Source organism: Scyliorhinus torazame, chromosome 31 (assembly GCF_047496885.1).
Source record: "Scyliorhinus torazame isolate Kashiwa2021f chromosome 31, sScyTor2.1, whole genome shotgun sequence".
NCBI classification, from domain to species: domain Eukaryota; kingdom Metazoa; phylum Chordata; class Chondrichthyes; order Carcharhiniformes; family Scyliorhinidae; genus Scyliorhinus; species Scyliorhinus torazame.
The window spans coordinates 19,470,855-19,489,845 of NC_092737.1; the positions used below are offsets into that span (position 1 = coordinate 19,470,855).

At 52.0% G+C, this 18,991-nt stretch overlaps 1 protein-coding gene across 11 annotated transcripts in view; it reads left to right on the forward strand.

The window, feature by feature from the left end:
- Positions 1 to 18,991, forward strand: part of LOC140404742 (actin-like protein 6B) — a 206,871-nt gene that overhangs the window by 185,568 nt on the left and 2,312 nt on the right. For 7 of the 11 annotated variants that reach the window (XM_072493451.1, XM_072493444.1, XM_072493453.1 and 4 more), the window contains 3 exons: positions 11,758 to 11,838; positions 13,050 to 13,145; positions 14,446 to 14,544. In XM_072493451.1, the coding sequence (XP_072349552.1) occupies positions 11,758 to 11,838; positions 13,050 to 13,145; positions 14,446 to 14,544 (276 nt within the window). The remainder of the gene's footprint in view (positions 1 to 11,757; positions 11,839 to 13,049; positions 13,146 to 14,445; positions 14,545 to 18,991) is intronic. The other 4 variants (XM_072493443.1, XM_072493447.1, XM_072493448.1 and 1 more) reach the window with 2 other exon arrangements.

Consider the following 18,991-nt stretch of genomic DNA (forward strand, 5'->3'; position numbering starts at 1 on the left):
TTTGGATAATTGGAGCGCATTCTGGGGAAGGTGGACCTGTACAAGCAGGACGGGTTGCATCTGAACCAGAGGGGCACCAATATCCTGGGAGGGAGGTTTTCTAGTACTCTTCGGGAGGGTTTAAACTAATTTGGCAGGGGAATGGGAACCGGATTTGTAGTCCAGCAACTAAGGTAGCCGATATTCAGGACGCCAAAGCGTGTAGTGAGGCAGTGGGGAAGGGAACACTGACAAAGGAGAGTACTTGCAGGCACGGAGATGGGTTGAAGTGTGTATACTTCAACGCAAGAAGCATCAGGAATAAGGTGGGTGAACTTAAGGCATGGATCGGTACTTGGGACTACGATGTGGTGGCCATCACGGAAACTTGGATAGAAGAGGGGCAGAAATGGTTGTTGGAGGTCCCTGGTTATAGATGTTTCAGTAAGATTAGGGAGGGTGGTAAAAGAGGTGGGGGGGTGGCATTATTAATTAGAGATAGTATAACAGCTGCAGAAAGGCAGTTCGAGGAGGATCTGCCTACTGAGGTAGTATGGGTTGTAGTCAGAAATAGGAAAGGAGCAGTCACCTTGTTGGGAGTTTTTTATAGGCCCCCCAATAGCAGCAGAGATGTGGAGGAACAGATTGGGAAACAGATTTTGGAAAGGTGCAGAAGTCATAGGGTAGTAGTCATGGGTGACTTCAACTTCCCAAATATTGAGTGGAAACTCTTTAGATCAAATAGTTTGGATGGGGTGGTGTTTGTGCAGTGTGTCCAGGAAGCTTTTCTAACACAGTATGTAGATTGTCCAACCAGAGGAGGGGCAATATTGGATTTAGTACTGGGTACTGAACCAGGGCAAGTGATAGATTTGTTAGTGGGGGAGCATTTTGGAGATAGTGACCACAATTCTGTGACTTTCACTTTAGTAATGGAGAGGGATAGGTACGTGCAACAGGGCAAGGTTTACAATTGGGGGAAGGGTAAATACGATGTTGTCAGACAAGAATTGAAGTGCATAAGTTGGGAACATAGGCTGGCAGGGAAGGACACAAGTGAAATGTGGAACTTGTTCAAGGAACAGGTACTACGTGTCCTTGATATTATGTCCCTGTCAGGCAGGGAAGAGATGGTCGAGTGAGGGAACCATGGTTGACAAGAGAGGTTGAATGTCTTGTTAAGAGGAAAAAGGTGACTTATGTAAGGCTGAGGAAACAAGGTTCAGACAGGGCATTGGAGAGATACAAGATAGCCAGGAGGGAACTGAAGAAAGGGATTAGGAGAGCTAAGAGAGGGCATGAACAATCTTTGGCGGGTAGGATCAAGGAAAACCCCAAGGCCTTTTACACATATGTGAGAAATATGAGAATGACTAGAGCGAGGGTCGGTCCAATCAAGGACAGTAGAGGGAGATTGTGTATTGAGCCTGAAGAGATAGGAGACGTCTTGAACGAGTACTTTTCTTCAGTATTTACGAATGAGAGGGGCCATATTGTTGGAGAGGAGAGTGTGAAACAGACTGGTAAGCTTGTTAGGAAGGAAGATGTGTTGGGCATTTTGAAAAACTTGAGGATAGACAAGTCCCCCGGGCCTGACGGGATATATCCAAGGATTCTATGGAAAGCAAGAGATGAAATTGCAGAGCCGTTGGCAATGATCTTTTCGTCCTCACTGTCAACAGGGGTGGTACCAGGGGATTGGAGAGTGGCGAATGTCGTGCCCCTGTTCAAAAAAGGGACTAGGGATAACCCTGGGAATTACAGGCCAGTTAGTCTTACTTCGGTGGTAGGCAAAGTAATGGAAAGGGTACTGAAGGATAGGATTTCTGAGCATCTGGAAAGACACTGCTTGATTAGGGATAGTCAGCACGGATTTGTGAGGGGTAGGTCTTGCCTCACAAGTCTTATTGAATTCTTTGAGGAGGTGACCAAGCACGTGGATGAAGGTAAAGCAGTGGATGTAGTGTACATGGATTTTAGTAAGGCATTTGATAAGGTTCCCCATGGTAGGCTTATGCAGAAAGTAAGGAAGCATGGGATAGTGGGAAATTTGGCCAGTTGGATAACGATCCAGCTAACCGATAGAAGTCAGAGAGTGGTGGTGGATGGCAAATATTCAGCCTGCATCCCAGTTACCAGTGGCGTACCGCAGGGATCAGTTCTGGGTCCTCTGCTGTTTGTGATTTTCATTAATGACTTGGATGAGGGAGTTGAAGGGTGGGTCAGTAAATTTGCAGACGATGCAAAGATTGGTGGAGTTGTGGATAGTGAGGAGGGCTGTTGTCGGCTGCAAAGAGACATAGATAGGATGCAGAGCTGGGCTGAGAAGTGGCAGATGGAGTTTAACCCTGAAAAGTGTGAGGCTGTCCATTTTGGAAGGACAAATATGAATGCGGAATACAGGGTTAACGGTAGGGTTCTTGGCAATGTGGAGGGGCAGAGAGACCTTGGGGTCTATGTTCATACATCTTTGAAAGTTGCCACTCAAGTGGATAGAGCTGTGAAGAAGGCCTATGGTGTGCTCGCGTTCATTAACAGAGGGATTGAATTTAAGAGCCGTGAGGTGATGATGCAGCTGTACAAAACTTTGGTAAGGCCACATTGGAGGGCTGTGTGCAGTTCTGGTCGCCTCATTTTGGGAAGGATGTGGAAGCTTTGGAAAAGGTGCAAAGGAGATTTACCAGGATGTTGCCTGGAATGGAGAGTAGGTCTTACGAGGAAAGGTTGAGGGTGCTAGGCCTTTTCTCATTAGAACGGAGAAGGATGAGGGGCAACTTGATAGAGGTTTATAAGATGATCAGGGGAATAGATAGAGTGGACAGTCAGAGACTTTTTCCCCGGGTGGAACAAACCATTACAAGGGGACATAAATTTAAGGTGAATGGTGGAAGATATAGGAGGGATATCAGAGGTAGGTTCTTTACCCAGAGAGTAGTGGGGGCGTGGAATGCACTGCCTGTGGAAGTAGTTGAGTTGGAAACATTAGGGACCTTCAAGCAGCTGTTGGATAGGTACATGGATTACGGTGGAATGATGGGGTGTAGATTAATTTGTTCTTAATCTAGGACAAAACTTCGGCACAACATCGTGGGCCGAAGGGCCTGTTCTGTGCTGTATTTTTCTATGTTCTATCGCAGCTGCCCCCTATTTAGTTACTTTTTGAAAATATTTTTATTCTCCTGCATAATGAATAACGCCCATGAATAGTAGAACCCCTCCATCCTTCCCCTCGGTTCAAACCTCACCTTCTCAAGCGTTAAGAATTCCAGCAGGTCCCCCCCCCCACGCCTGGGCACAGGGTGGAGAGGATGATCTCCACCCGAACAGGATCCGCCTTCGGGCGATCAACGAGGCGAAGGCTACGACATCTGCCTCCGCGTCCGTTCCCGACCCAGGCTGGTCCGACACCCCGAATATGGGGCGGGATTGGCTGCTCACGTCATCCCCGCGCATGCGCAGGGCGGGCGCAGAAGAGTGCCCCCACGGCACAGGGCCGCACGCGGATTGGTGGGCCCCGATCGCGGGCCAGGCCACTGTGGGGGCACCCCCCCACCCCACCCCCCGGCAATTCTCCGACCCGACGGGAGGTCGGAGAATCCCACCCATGGCCTCCCGGGGACCCGGGTCCAGCTTCACACGCACCACTTTAGAGGTTACCCTAAACACCTCCTTCCAGTAATCCTCCAGCTTTGGACAGGACCAAAACATACGAACGTGATTAGCGGCCCCCCCCGCAACGCTCGCACACATCCTCTACTCCTTCAAAGAATCGGCTCATCCTCGCCCTCGTGAGGTGCGCTCTGTATCCCACCTTCAGCTGTATCAGCCCCAACCTCGCACACGAGGTGGAGGAATTCACTCTTCGGAGCACCTCACACCAGACCCCCTCCTCCATACCCTCGCCCAGCTCTTCCGCCCACTTTGCCTTGATCCCTTCTAGCGGCGACGTCTCCTCCTCCAAAATAGCCCCGCAAACCGCCGATACTACCCCCTTCTCCAGTCCCCCTGTCGTCAGCACCTCCTCCAGCAATGTGGAGGCCGGTTCCTCTGGGAAGCTCTGTATCTCCTTTCTGGCAAAGTCTTGAACCTGCATGTACCTAAACATTTCATAGAACATAGAACATAGAAAATACAGCACAGAACAGGCCCTTCGGCCCACGATGTTGTGCCGAACCTTTGTCCTAGATTAATCATAGATTATCATTGAATTTACAGTGCAGAAGGAGGCCACTCGGCCCCTTGAGTCTGCACCAGCTCTTGGAAAGAGCACCCTACCCAAACTCAACACCTCCACCCAACACCAAGGGCAATTTGGACATTAAGGGCAATTTATCATTGGCCAATTCACCTAACCCGCACATCTTTGGACTGTGGGAGGAAACCGGAGCACCCGGAGGAAACCCACGCAGACACGGGGAGGACGTGCAGACTCCGCACAGACAGTGACCCAAGCCAGAATTGAACCTGGGACCCTGGAGCTGTGAAGCAATTGTGCTAACCACAATGCTACCGTGCTGCCCTTAAGAACAAATAAATCTACACTATATCATTTTACCTTAATCCATGTACCTATCCAATAGCTGCTTGAAGGTCCCTAATGTTCCCGACTCAACTACTTCCACAGGCAGTGCATTCCATGCCCCCACTACTCTCTGGGTAAAGAACCTACCTCTGATATCCCTCCTATATCTTCCACCTTTCACCTTAAATTTATGTCCCCTTGTAATGGTTTGTTCCACCCGGGGAAAAAGTCTCTGACTGTCTACTCTATCTATTCCCCTGATCGTCTTATAAACCTCTATCAAGTCGCCCCTCATCCTTCTCCATTCTAATGAGAAAAGCCCTAGCACCCTCAACCTTTCCTCGTAAGACCTACTCTCCATTCCAGGCAACATCCTGGTAAATCTTCTTTGCACCTTTTCCAAAGCTTCCACATCCTTCCTAAAATGAGGCGACCAGAACTGCACACAATACTCCAAATGTGGCCTTACCAAAGTTTTGTACAGCTGCATCATCACCTCACGGCTCTTAAATTCAATTCCTCTGTTAATGAACGCGAGCACACCATAGGCCTTCTTCACAGCTCTATCCACTTTAGTGGCAACTTTCAAAGATGTATGAACATAGACCCCAAGATCTCTCTGCTCCGCCACATTGCCAAGAACTCTACCGTTAACCCTGTATTCCGCATTCATATTTGTCCTTCCAAAATGGACAACCTCACACTTTTCAGGGTTAAACTCCATCTGCCACTTCTCAGCCCAGCTCTGCATCCTATCTATGTCTCTTTGCAGCCGACAACAGCCCTCCTTACTATCCACAACGCCACCAATCTTCGTATCGTCTGCAAATTTACTGACCCAACCTTCAACTCCCTCATCCAAGTCATTAATGAAAATCACAAACAGCAGAGGACCCAGAACTGATCCCTGCGGTACGCCACTGGTAACTGGGATCCAGGCTGAATATTTGCCATCCACCACCACTCTCTGACTTCTATCGGTTAGCCAGTTCGTTATCCAACTGGCCAAATTTCCCACTACCCCATGCCTCCTTACTTTCTGCATAAGCCTACCATGGGGATCTTTATCAAATGCCTTACTAAAATCCATGTACACTACATCCACTGCTTTACCTTCATCCACATGCTTGGTCACCTCCTCAAAGAATTCAATAAGATTTGTAAGGCAAGACCTACCCCTCACAAATCCGTGCTGACTATCCCTAATCAAGCAGTGTCTTTCCAGATGCTCAGAAATCCTATCCTTCAGTACCCTTTCCATTACTTTGCCTACCACCGAAGTAAGACTAACTGGCCTGTAATTCCCAGGGTTATCCCTAGTCCCTTTTTTGAACAGGGGCACGACATTCGCCACCCTCCAATCCCCTGGTACCACCCCTGTTGACAGTGAGGATGAAAAGATCATTGCCAACGGCTCTGCAATTTCATCTCTTGCTTCCCATAGAATCCTTGGATATATCCCGTCAGGCCCGGGGGTCTTGTCTATCCTCAAGTTTTTCAAAATGCCCAACACATCTTCCTTCCTAACAAGTATTTCCTCGAGCTTACCAATCTGTTTCACACTGTCCTCTCCAACAATATCGCCCCTCTCATTTGTAAATACAGAAGAAAAGTACTCGTTCAAGACCTCTCCTATCTCTTCAGACTCAATACACAATCTCCCGCTACTGTCCTTGATCGGACCTACCCTCGCTCTAGTCATTCTCATATTTCTCACATATGTGTAAAAGGCCTTGGGGTTTTCCTTGATCCTACCCGCCAAAGATTGTTCATGCCCTCTCTTAGCTCTCCTAATCCCTTTCTTCAGTTCCCTCCTGGCTATCTTGTATCCCTCCAATGCCCTGTCTGAACCTTGTTTCCTCAGCCTTACATAAGTCACCTTTTTCCTCTTAACAAGACATTCAACCTCTCTTGTCAACCATGGTTCCCTTACTCGACCATCTCTTCCCTGCCTGACAGGGACATACATATCAAGGACACGTAGCACCTGCCAGCCTATGTTCCCAACTTATGCACTTCAATTCTTGTCTGACAACATCGTATTTACCCTTCCCCCAATTGTAAACCTTGCCCTGTTGCACGTACCTATCCCTCTCCATTACTAAAGTGAAAGTCACAGAATTGTGGTCACTATCTCCAAAATGCTCCCCCACTAACAAATCTATCACTTGCCCTGGCTCATTACCCAGTACTAAATCCAATATTGCCCCTCCTCTGGTCGGACAATCTACATACTGTGTTAGAAAAGCTTCCTGGACACACTGCACAAACACCACCCCATCCAAACTATTTGATCTAAAGAGTTTCCACTCAATATTTGGGAAGTTAAAGTCGCCCATGACTACTACCCTATGACTTCTGCACCTTTCCAAAATCTGTTTCCCAATCTGTTCCTCCACATCTCTGCTACTATTGGGGGGCCTATAGAAAACTCCTAACAAGGTGACTGCTCCTTTCCTATTTCTGACTTCAACCCATACTACCTCAATAGGGTGATAGTCCTCGAACTGCCTTTCTGCAGCTGTTATACTATCTCTAATTAATAATGCCACCCCTCCACCTCTTTTACCACCCTCCCTAATCTTATTGAAACATCTATAACCAGGGACCTCCAACAACCATTTCGGCCCCTCTTCTATCCAAGTTTCCGTGATGGCCACCACATCGTAGTCCCAAGTACCGATCCATGCCTTAAGTTCACCCACCTTATTCCTGATGCTTCTTGCGTTGAAGTATACACACTTCAACCCATCTCCGTGCCTGCAAGTACTCTCCTTTGTCAGTGTTCCCTTCCCCACTACCTCATTACACGCTTTGGCGTCCTGAATATCGGCTACCTTAGTTGCTGGACTACAAATCCGGTTCCCATTCCCCTGCCAAATTAGTTTAAACCCTCCCGAAGAGTACTAGAAAACCTCCCTCCCAGGATATTGGTGCCCCTCTGGTTCAGATGCAACCCGTCCTGCTTGTACAGGTCCCACCTTCCCCAGAATGCGCTCCAATTATCCAAATACCTGCAGTCCTCCCTCCTACGCCATTCCTGCAGCCACGTGTTCAACTGCACTCTCTCCCCATTCCTAGCCTCGCTATCACGTGGCACCGGCAACAAACCAGAGATGACAACTCTGTCTGTCCTGGCTTTTAACTTCCAGCCTAACTCCCTAAACTTGTTTATTACCTCTACACCCCTTTTCCTACCTATGTCGTTGGTACCAATGTGCATCACGACTTCTGGCTGCTCACCCTCCCCTTAAGGATCCTGAAGACACGATCCGAGACATCCCTGGCCCTGGGACCCGGGAGGCAACATACCTTCCGGGAGTCTCGCTCGCGACCACAGAATCTCCTATCTATTCCCCTAACCATTGAATCTCCTACAACTATTGCTTTTCTATTCTCCCCCCTTCCCTTCTGAGCCCCAGAGCCAGACTCAGTGCCAGAGACCTGGCCGCTAGGGCCTTCCCCCGGTAGGTCATCCCCCCCAACAGCATCCAAAACGGTATACTTGTTTTGAAGGGGAACGTCCACGAGGGCTCCCTGCACTTTCTGCCTGTTTGATTTTTTCCCCCTGACTGTAACCCAGCTATTCTTGTCCTGTACCTTGGGTGTGGTTACCTCCTTGTAACTCTTCTCAATCACCCCCTCTGCCTCCCGGATGATCCGAAGTTCATCCAGCTTCAACTCCAGTTCCCTAACACGGTCTTTGAGGAGCTGAAGTTGGGTGCACTTCCCGCAGGTATAGTCAGTGGGGACACCGGTGGTATCCCTCACCACCCACATCCTACAGGAGGAGCATGTAACTGGCCTAGCCTCCATCCCCTCTTACCTGACAGAATATAGCTGCCCTGTGGACTAACTAGATCTCCGCCCTCCGACTCTGCTCCTAGTCAGCTACACTTTCTGTAAACTCATGGCTCTCTTCGCACTCTTTGCAGAAATGTCGGAAACAAAATGAAAGGAGCACCTTACTCCCTCCTCACCTAACTCCCTCGGTCACCAAACTCTCACTATCGCACTCAAAAAGCACCAAATTCAGCACTCCCTCGGTCACCAAACTCTCACTATCGCACTCAAAAAGCACCAAATTCAGCACTCCCTCGGTCACCAAACTCTCACTATCGCACTCAAATGCACCAAATTCAGCACTCAGTGCAAACAAAGTCTGCACTGTAGGAGATCACTTTTATACTGTGAATCTAGCCTCTGAAAAACTGGCCTAATCCAATTAACTAATTAACAAGCTCCAGCTGCAAGTGCCTACAAGTAGAAGACTGTTTAAAACTGATTGAAAATTCACCTTCTTCTAAACCAAACAGCAACTTTTAAGTTAATTAACTAAATAAAAGAAAGACTAAACTTTAGATAAAAATGAAGCCTTATACTCCCTCGGTCACCAAACTCTCACTATCGCACTCAAATGCACCAAATTCAGCACTCCCTCGGTCACCAAACTCTCACTATCGCACTCAAATGCACCAAATTCAGCACTCAGTGCAAAACCTCAGCACTCAGTGCAAAACCTGCCCCTGCTCCAGCCCATAACTTCGCTTCCAGCTCCTTCAATCCTGCCAACCGGCTCCTAAGAAACAAATCTTTTTGTGTCCCAATTCCTTTCTCCTCCCATCTCCGAAAATTTCCATCCCACCTCCCCGGCTCAAATCCGCGGTTCCCCCGAATCGGCATTTCCCCTGACCCTGCCCCCAACCCGAAGTGTTGGCGAAACTGCCTCCAGATTCTCAATGAAGCCATTATCACCGGACTCCCTGAATATTTCCCCGGAGCTATCGGGAGCGGCGCTGTTGCTAGTGCTTTCAGCCCCGACCCCCCTGCACAAACTCTCCTCCGTTCTGACCCACTGAGAATCCACCCCTCTGACCCAGCTCCGCACCTTCTCCACGTTCGCCGCCCAGTAGTAGTACAACCGGTTCGGGAGACCCAAACCCCCTGCCTGCCTTCCCCTCTGTAGCAGCACCTTTCTCACTCTGGCCACCTTCTCTCCCCATATGAACGAGGTAATCAGCCCTTCAATCTCTCTAACAAATGCCTTTGGCAGGAAGATCGGCAGGCATTGGAAAATAAACAGGAATCGCGGCAGCAGGTTCATTTTATTTGCCTGTCGCTGCCCCTATTCATTGACACCTCCCAATGAAGCACTGTAACTCAGACCAAAGTGCCAGGAAACTTAACTAAGAAACCGGAATAGCCTTTCCAGGTGTGATGGTGCATTGTAGCCCCCATGGACCCGACTAGGGGCTTTTCACAGTAATTTCACTGAAGCCTCCTTGTGACAATAAGCGATTATTATTATTATTATTTATTTATACTTGCTCAGGGATCACTATTCCACATCTCCTGTTTCTCAGTCTTATTCGTCCATCTTCCGCCTGGCACTGCCATCAAAAGCTTTCTTAAAAGTCCAGATAGACAACCTCGACCCTGCTCCCTTCATCAACCTTCCCCGTGACTTTATCAATAGGGGCTGGTTTAGCACAGGGCTAAATCTCCGGCTTTGAAAGCAGACCAAGGCGGGCCAGCAACGCGGGGTTCAATTCCCGTACCGGCCTCCCCGAACAGGCGCCGGAATGTGGCGACTAGGGGCTTTTCACAGTGACTGCATTTGAAGCCGACTTGTGACAATAAGCGATTTTCATTTCATTTCGTTTTTTTTTTTCATTTCATCAGTCCAAAGTTGTGCAGGTTAAGGTGGATTGGCCGCGCTAAATTGCCCCTTCGTGTCAAAAAGGTTAGGTGGGGTTACGGGGATAGAGTAGGATGGGGGTTTGCCCTAGGTCGGGTGCTCTTTGGGAGGGTTGTGCAGACTCAATGGGCTAAATCTCCTCCTTCTGCACTGCAGGGATTCGATGATATATTGAAGCCCGACCAACATCCAGGTCCTCCCCATTCGAAAAATGCCACACAGGCCCAATCCGGCCTACGGGCCATGCCTTAGGCGGACCAGATCTAAGACCCTCCAGCCAGGAGGAAACGGACGCTCAGAATCTGCCCTGCCCACCCCCTCAACATGATAACTCTTTGAAACATCGGAGAACATATGTCTAATTTATTCAATCCCTCCTCACAGGCCCTCCCCCCGCCCGATCCCAGGAATTTTCACCGTCATTTGCATTCCCGCCAAGATGACCATATTCTTCGTTCAACACAGGGGACAAAACTCTGTCCAGTTCTCCATGAGCGGCCGTACAAAGGCCCTGGACCCATAACGTCAAGCCTGCCTCGTGCTTAAATTGCAACCACCTTGCTCCCAAGGCCAAACTACTGCCTTCCTTCCCAACTGCCAGCTCTACCTGCTACAATCGGCCTCGGTGCCCCCCGTTGGCGCCTCCTGATCACTGTCCGGTGCGTAGGTGGCGCTCGGGCTTAATGGGAGGCCTGTGGCCTGTGACCTGTGGCCTGGTGCTCCAGCGGAGTCTGAGCCCCTCACCGAGGCCGCATCCACCAGACAGGAAGGCCCAAAGCCAGCCGTTGGCGGGTCCCAGAGAGCAACCCCCACCCCCCACCCCATAATACACCCCCACCAGTGAATTTGCACTGTGAGGTGGGGGGGGGGGGGGAGGTGTAGGTGCGTTTCCACGGCTTGAGTATTGAGCCAGCCTTTGCGTGGGGTTCGGTTCCTCCCTCATTGTTATGGCTTAGCTTAATAAACAGAGCAGACACGCGACAACCTGGATACGAAGGCTTTATTATCCAAGCTTGGTTTCGTGCACACGAGCGAGAGATCTAGATGTTTGCCAAGATCTATCTGCTAAACACTGATAAAAGCACTATCAATTATACCATTTTCCAAAAATCAATAGCCCACCCCAGTTGGACTTGGACCAATCCTTGAAGCCGTCATTTTCAAACTATCCGGTGAAATTGTGATCCGCTCATGATTTAACCCCCCCCTGTCATTGTTGCTTACCAAGATCCTGTGTCCATTTTAACATGGGTTTTCCCAGACATTCCCATCCTGATATCGCAGCCAGTTCCTCCCTGTTGTCCATCTAGGGGCAGGTTGTCAGAACTGGCTTCCCCTCCACTCCACGGACTGTTTACAATCGCGTGTGTCTCAAAAACATGGGCAAGCCAGCTACCCATCATGCATTGTGGCCACTGATTGTAGCTGGAGCTTGCTTGATTATCATTGCCGAGGGAGGAAGGACAGCCGCGATTGAGGGTCAGGATGGCCCGTTCCTGCCCCTCCGTCACCCCGCGCGCCCCTGTTTATTTTCACCCCCCTGGTTTCTGTGTTCCAGGGCTTGTCGGGGAACACCATGCTGGGAGTCAGCCATGTCGTCACCACCAGCATTGGAATGTGCGACATTGACATTCGACCGGTGAGTGCATTGGCGGGATTGCCTCCTGGAGCCAGTCAGAGAAATGCCCTCCCTCTTGAATGTGCTCTCGTGTTCCACCCTGGAAAGATATTAGCTCCGAATTGCGTAGAGGCAAACCCATCCCCGTGTTACACTTAAGAAACCGCCATCCTTCAGCTCAATGTCCTACCATTTAAGTATTGCTTAAAAAAAGAGACACAGGTCGTCAAAGCTTTTCCGTTTCGGACACATCAGACCAAATGCAAGAATGCCAAATTTAAAACTCTCGCAACAATTTATATCACATGGGGAAACTCCGAATCTCATAATGTTTCAGTAAGATCACCCCCTCATTCCTCTAAACCCCCCACGATTAGGGGCCAACCTGTCCCTGCATTCATCCGTAAATACTCTGCCAAGTGGGAATTGATTCCACCCTCGGCAGTCGCCTCCAGTAGTTTTCCGACCTACTGACTGACCTGCAGTTAGCAGGTTCACGGAATCCCTACAGTGCAGAAGGCAGGCCATTCGGCCCATCAACTGCACCGATCCTCTGAACCATCGTCCTACCCAGGTCCAATTTCTGTAACCTAACCTGCACATCCCTGGACACTTAAGGGGCAAGTTAGCACGGCCAATCCACCTAACCTCATCTTTGGACACTAAGGGACAATTTAGCGTGGCCAATCCACAGTCCAAAGATGTGTGGGCTAGGTTGGATTGGCCATGCTTAGTGTCCAAAGGTTAAGCGGGGTTACGAGGATAGGACAGGGGAGTGATTCTAGGTAGGCCGCTCTTTCCAAGGGTCGGTGCAGACTCGATGGGCCAAATGGCCTCCTTCTGCACTCTCGGGATTCTTTGGTCTGTGGGAGGAAACCGGAGCCCCCGGAGGAAACCCACACAAGATTGGGAATCGAACCCGGGTCCCTGGCGCCGTGAGGCAGCAGTGCTAACCACTGTGCCGCCAGGCTGCCCTTTCCCGCTCCCAGAGGTGTAACATTTACAATCCTCCCGTCCTCTGGGACGACTCGCTCATCCGAGGAGGATGAAAGATGGCGGTCGGAGCTTCCGTTATCCCCAACCTCACCTCCCTTAGCCGCCCAGCGCGCCTCCCATCCAGAACGGGTGAGCTTGGGGCAGTGCCAATCTATTGAACCCTCTCTTCAAAGGGTTGGGAGGGATGGCGTGGGAGTTGGTCGCCTGAGTAACCCGTCACTGTTGTGTCCCGGCAGGGGCTGTACGGCAGTGTGATCGTCACTGGGGGAAACACCTTGCTTCAAGGCTTCACAGATCGGCTGAACCGAGAGCTCTCGCAGAAAACGCCTCCCGTGAGTACAATGGCGGGGGTAGAAGCCCACTTGGCCTTTCAGCTTCTGATAGAAAGGAGGAGGGGGGGGGGGGGGGGAAATCCGGCTCGATCTTTACTGAACTAGCCTTCTTTCTTTGCGGCCACCCCCCGCTGGCATTGCTCACGGTTCGTGTGACGAGGATGTTTCACAAAGGAGAGCTGTGTTATTTTAACGCACCCCGGCGTGTTCCCGCCTGCAACAAATAGGCCCATCCTGAGGGCCACTGCGGCTTTCGAGGCCGGGGAATTAGACAAAGTTGAAAACTTCTGGCCGCAGGTCAGATGAATCCGACTGCCCGTCACTGTCACCTTTCCTAATCTTCCGTACGGTTTTATTTAAGCATTTGAGGGCGATTGACTCCAAATTTCCTTCATGCACTCATTCGCCAACCGCAGCGAGGCTCATCCCCAGCCCAAAATGGCGGGATTGCGGCGAACTGCAGCAACACCGGTGGTGGGAGGACTGAATAGCAGGGCGCTGGTTATCTCCTGGGTAAGGCCCAGAGTGCGAATGGGGGATGGGGGTCAGAGTGTGAATGGGGCAGGGGGTCAGAGTGTGAATGGGGTTAGAGTGTAAATGGGGCCGAGGGTCAGAGTGTGAATGGGGTCAGAGTGTGAATGGGGCAGGGGGTCAGAGTGTGAATGGGGTCAGAGTGTGAATGGGGTCAGAGTGTGAATGGGGTCAGAGGTCAAAGTGCGAATGGAGAGGGGGTCAGAGTGTGAGTGGGGTCAGAATGGGAATGGGGCAGGGGGTCAGAGTGTGAATGGGGTCAGAGTGTGAATGGGGTCATAGTGTGAATGGGGCCGGAGGTCAGAGAGTGAATGGGGCCGGAGGTCAAAGTGTGAATGGAGAGGGGGTCAGAGTGTGAATGGGGTCAGAGTGTGAATGGGGTCAGGGGTCAGAGTGTGAATGGGGTCAGAGTGTGAATGGGGGAGGGTGTCAGAGAGTGAGTGGGGCCAGAGTGTGAGTGGGGGAGGGGGTCAGAGAATGAGTGGAGTCAGAGTGTGAATCGGGTCAGAGTGTGAATGGGGTCAGAGTGTGAATGGGGTCCGAGTGTGAATGGGGTCGGAGTGTGAATGGGGTCAGAGTGTGAATGGGGTCAGGGGTCAGAGTGTGAATGGGGTCGGAGTGTGAATGGGGTCAGAGTGTGAATGGTGTCATAGTGGGAAGGGAGTCAGAGTGGGAATGTGGAGATTGCCGATCTGTGATTGGGTGACAATCCTTGTTAATTATTCCTAATTTTCCCCTACGGTTTTCCCATTTCCTTTCCTCCAATCAGAGTATGCGGCTGAAGCTGATAGCCAATAACAGCACAGTGGAGCGACGGTTCAGCCCCTGGATTGGTGGTTCCATTCTTGCCTCTCTGGTGAGCCAGTCTGTACGTGCAGATTGTTCATGTCAGGTTGTTGTTGTTGTTGGGTTGTTTCAGTTGCTGTATTGATGATGAGTGTTGTCATGCAGTCATCATGAACCAATCACTAACTCCGGATATTTAATGTTTAGCATTTTACGCTCACCTGGACCTTTCCGTGATTTTCCAGCAGAATTATCCTGGTCGAGGGGTTTATGAGAATCAAATAGAGAGAGGTACGGAGTATTAGAGGGTGGGTTAGATGGAGGGAGATGGCCAGGAGGTGGGGTGGAGGGATGCAGACAGATGTTGGGATTAAGGGATATGGAGAGACGGTAGGATTGAGGGATAAGGGGAAATGGTGGGATTGACACATTTGGGGATGAGGGGCATGCTGGGTCATGGTGATGGTGGAGGAATACAGGGATGGCCATTTGAGCGATACTGGAAAATGGCGAGAGTGAGGATTCCCTATATCCCTCAATCCAATTTACTCAACATTTCCCCTTAACCCATCCCTCACTCCCACCATCTCCCCAAATCCCTCACTCCCACAATCTCCCCATATCCCTCACTCCCACCATCTCCCATATCCCTCACTCCCACCATCTCCCCATATCCCTCACTCCCACCCTCTCCCCATATTCCTCACTCCCACCATCTCCCCAAATCCCTCACTCCCACCATCTCCCCATATCCCTCACTCCCACCATCTCCCCATATCCCTCACTCCCACCCTCTCCCCATATCCCTCACTCCCACCCTCTCCCCATATCCCTCACTCCCACCATCTCCCAAAATCCCTCACTCCCACCATCTCCCCATATCCCTCACTCCCACCATCTCCCCATATCCCTCACTCCCACCCTCTCCCCATATTCCTCACTCCCACCATCTCCCCATATCCCTCACTCCCACCATATCCCTCACTCCCACCATCTCCCCATATCCCGCACTCCCACCATCTCCCAATATCCCTCACTCCCACCCTCTCCACAAATCCCTCACTCCCACCCGCACCCCATATCCCTCACTCCCACCATCTCCCGATATCCCTCACTCCCACCCTCTCCCCAAATCCCTCACTCCCACCCTCTCCCCAAATCCCTCACTCCCACCATCTCCCCATATCCCTCACTCCCACCCTCTCCCCATATCCCTCACTCCCACCCTCTCCCCAAATCCCTCACTCCCACCCTCTCCCCATATCCCTCACTCCCACCCTCTCCCCAATCCCTCACTCCCACCATCTCCCCATAATCCTCACTCCCACCATCTCCCCATATCCCTCACTCCCATCATCTCCCCATATCCCTGACTCCCACCCTCTCCCCATATCCCTCACTCCCACCATCTCCCCATATCCCTCACTCCCACCATCTCCCCATATCCCCCTCTCCCACCCTCTCCCCATATTCCTCACTCCCACCATCTCCCCATATCCCTCACTCCCACCATCTCCCCATATCCCTCACTCCCACCATCTCCCCATATCCCTCACTCCCACCATCTCCCAAAATCCCTCACTCCCACCCTCTCCCCATATCCCTCACTCCCACCCTCTCCCCATATCCCGCACTCCCACCCTCTCCCCAAATCCCTCACTCCTACCCTCTCCCCAAATCCCTCACTCCCACCCTCTCCCCATATCCCTCACTCCCACCCTCTCCCCATATTCCTCACTCCCACTATCTCCCCATATCCCTCACTCGCACCATCTCCCCATATCCCTCACTCCCACCCTCTCCCCCTATCCCTCACTCCCACCATCACCCCATATCCCACACTCCCACCATCACCCCATATCCCTCACTCCCACCCTCTCCCCATATCCCTGACTCCCACCCTCTCCCCATATCCCGCACTCCCACCCTCTCCCCATATCCCGCACTCCCACCCTCTCCCCAAATCCCTCACTCCCACCATCTCCCCATAATCCTCACTCGCACCATCTCCCCATATCCCTCACTCCCACCCTCTCCCCATATCCCTCACTCCCACCATCTCCCAATATCCCTCACTCCCACCCTCTCCCCAAATCCCTCACTCCCACCATCTCCCCATATCCCTCACTCCCACCCTCTCCCCATATCCCTCACTCCCACCCTCTCCCCATATCCCTCACTCCCACCCTCTCCCCATATCCCTCACTCCCACCCTCTCCCCAAATCCCTCACTCCCACCGTCTCCCCAAATCCCTCACTCCCACCATCTCCCCATATCCCTCACTCCCACCCTCTCCCCATATCCCTCACTCCCACCCTCTCCCCAAATCCCTCACTCCCACCCTCTCCCCATATCCCTCACTCCCACCATCTCCCCATATCCCTCACTCCCACCATCTCCCCATATCCCTCATTCCCACCCTCTCCCCATATCCCTCACTCCCACCATCTCCCCATATCCCTCACTCCCACCCTCGCCCCATATCCCTCACTCCCACCCTCTCCCCATATCCCTCACTCCCACCCTCCCCCCATATCCCTCACTCCCACCCTCTCCCCAAATCCCTCTCTCCCGCCCTCTCCCCATATCCCTCAGTCCCACCCTCACCCCATATCGCTCACTCACACCCTCTCCCCATATCCCTCACTCCCACCCTCTCCCCATATCCCTCACTCCCACCCTCCCCATATCCCTCACTCCCACCCTCTCCCCATATCCCTCACTCCCACCCTCTCCCCATATCCCTCACTCACACCATCTCCCCATATCCCTCACTCCCACCCTCTCCCCATATCCCTCACTCCCACCCTCTCCCCAAATCCCTCACTTCCACCCTCTCCCTAAATCCCTCACTCCCACCCTCTCCCCATATCCCTCACTCCCACCATCTCCCCATATCCCTCACTCCCACCATCTCCCCATATCCCTCACTCCCACCAACTCCCCATATCCCTCACTCCCACCCTCTTCCCATATCCCTCCCACCCACCATCGCCCCATATCCCTCACTCCCACCATATCCCTCACTCCCAACCTCTCCCCATATCCCTCTCTCCCACCCTCTCCCCATATCCCTCACTCCCACCATCTCCCCATATCCCTCACTCCCACCCTCTCCCCATATCCCTCACTCCCACCCACTCCCCATATCCCTCACTCCCACCCTCTCCCCAAATCCCTCACTCCCACCCTCTCCCCATATCCCTCACTCCCACTCTCTCCCCATATCCCTCACTCCCACCCTCTCCCCATATCCCTCACTCCTACCACCTTCCCACATCCCTCACTCCCAACCTCTCCACATATCCCTCACTCCCACGCTCTCCCCATATCCCTCACTCCCACCATCTCCCCATATCCCTCACTCCCACCCTCTCCCCATATCCCTCACTCCCACCATCTCCCCATATCCCTCACTCCCACCCTCTCCCCATATTCCTCACTCCCACCCTCTCCCCATATCCCTCACTCCCACCATCTCCCCATATCCCTCACTCCCACCATCTCCCCATATCCCTCACTCGCACCATCTCCCCATATCCCTCACTCCCACCCTCTCCCCATATTCCTCACTCCCACCCTCTCCCCATATCCCTCACTCCCACCATCTTGCCATATCCCTCACTCCCACCAACTCCCCATATCCCTCACTCCCACCCTCTCCCCATATCCCTCACTCCCACCATCTTGCCATATCCCTCACTCCCACCAACTCCCCATATCCCTCATTCCCACCATCTCCCCATATCCCTCACTCCCACCATATCACTCACTCCCACCCTCTCCCCATATCCCTCTCTCCCACCCTCTCCACATATCCCTCACTCCCACCATATCCCCATATCCCTCCCTCCCACCATCTCCCCATATCCCTCACTCCCACCCTCTCCACATATCCCTCTCTCCCACCCTCTCCACATATCCCTCACTCCCACCATATCCTCATATCCCTCTCTCCCACCCTCTGCACATATCCCTCACTCCCACCATCTCCCCATATTCCTCACTCCCACCCTCTCCCCATATCCCTCACTCCCACCATCTTGCCATATCCCTCACTCCCACCAACTCCCCATATCCCTCACTCCCACCCTCTCCCCATATCCCTCACTCCCACCATCTTGCCATATCCCTCACTCCCACCAACTCCCCATATCCCTCATTCCCACCATCTCCCCATATCCCTCACTCCCACCATATCACTCACTCCCACCCACTCCTCATATCCCTCTCTCCCACCCTCTGCACATATCCCTCACTCCCACCATATCCCCATACCACTCACTCCCACCCTCTCCTCATATCACTCACTCCCACCCTCTCCTCATATCCCTCTCTCCCACCATCTCCCCATATCCCTCACTCCCACCATATCCCCATATCCCTCTCTCCCACCCTCTGCACATATCCCTCACTCCCACCATCTCCCCATATCCCTCACTCCCACCCTCTCCCCGTATCCCTCACTCCCACCCTCTCCCCATATCCCTCCCTCCCACCCTCTCCCCATATCCCTCACTCCCACCAT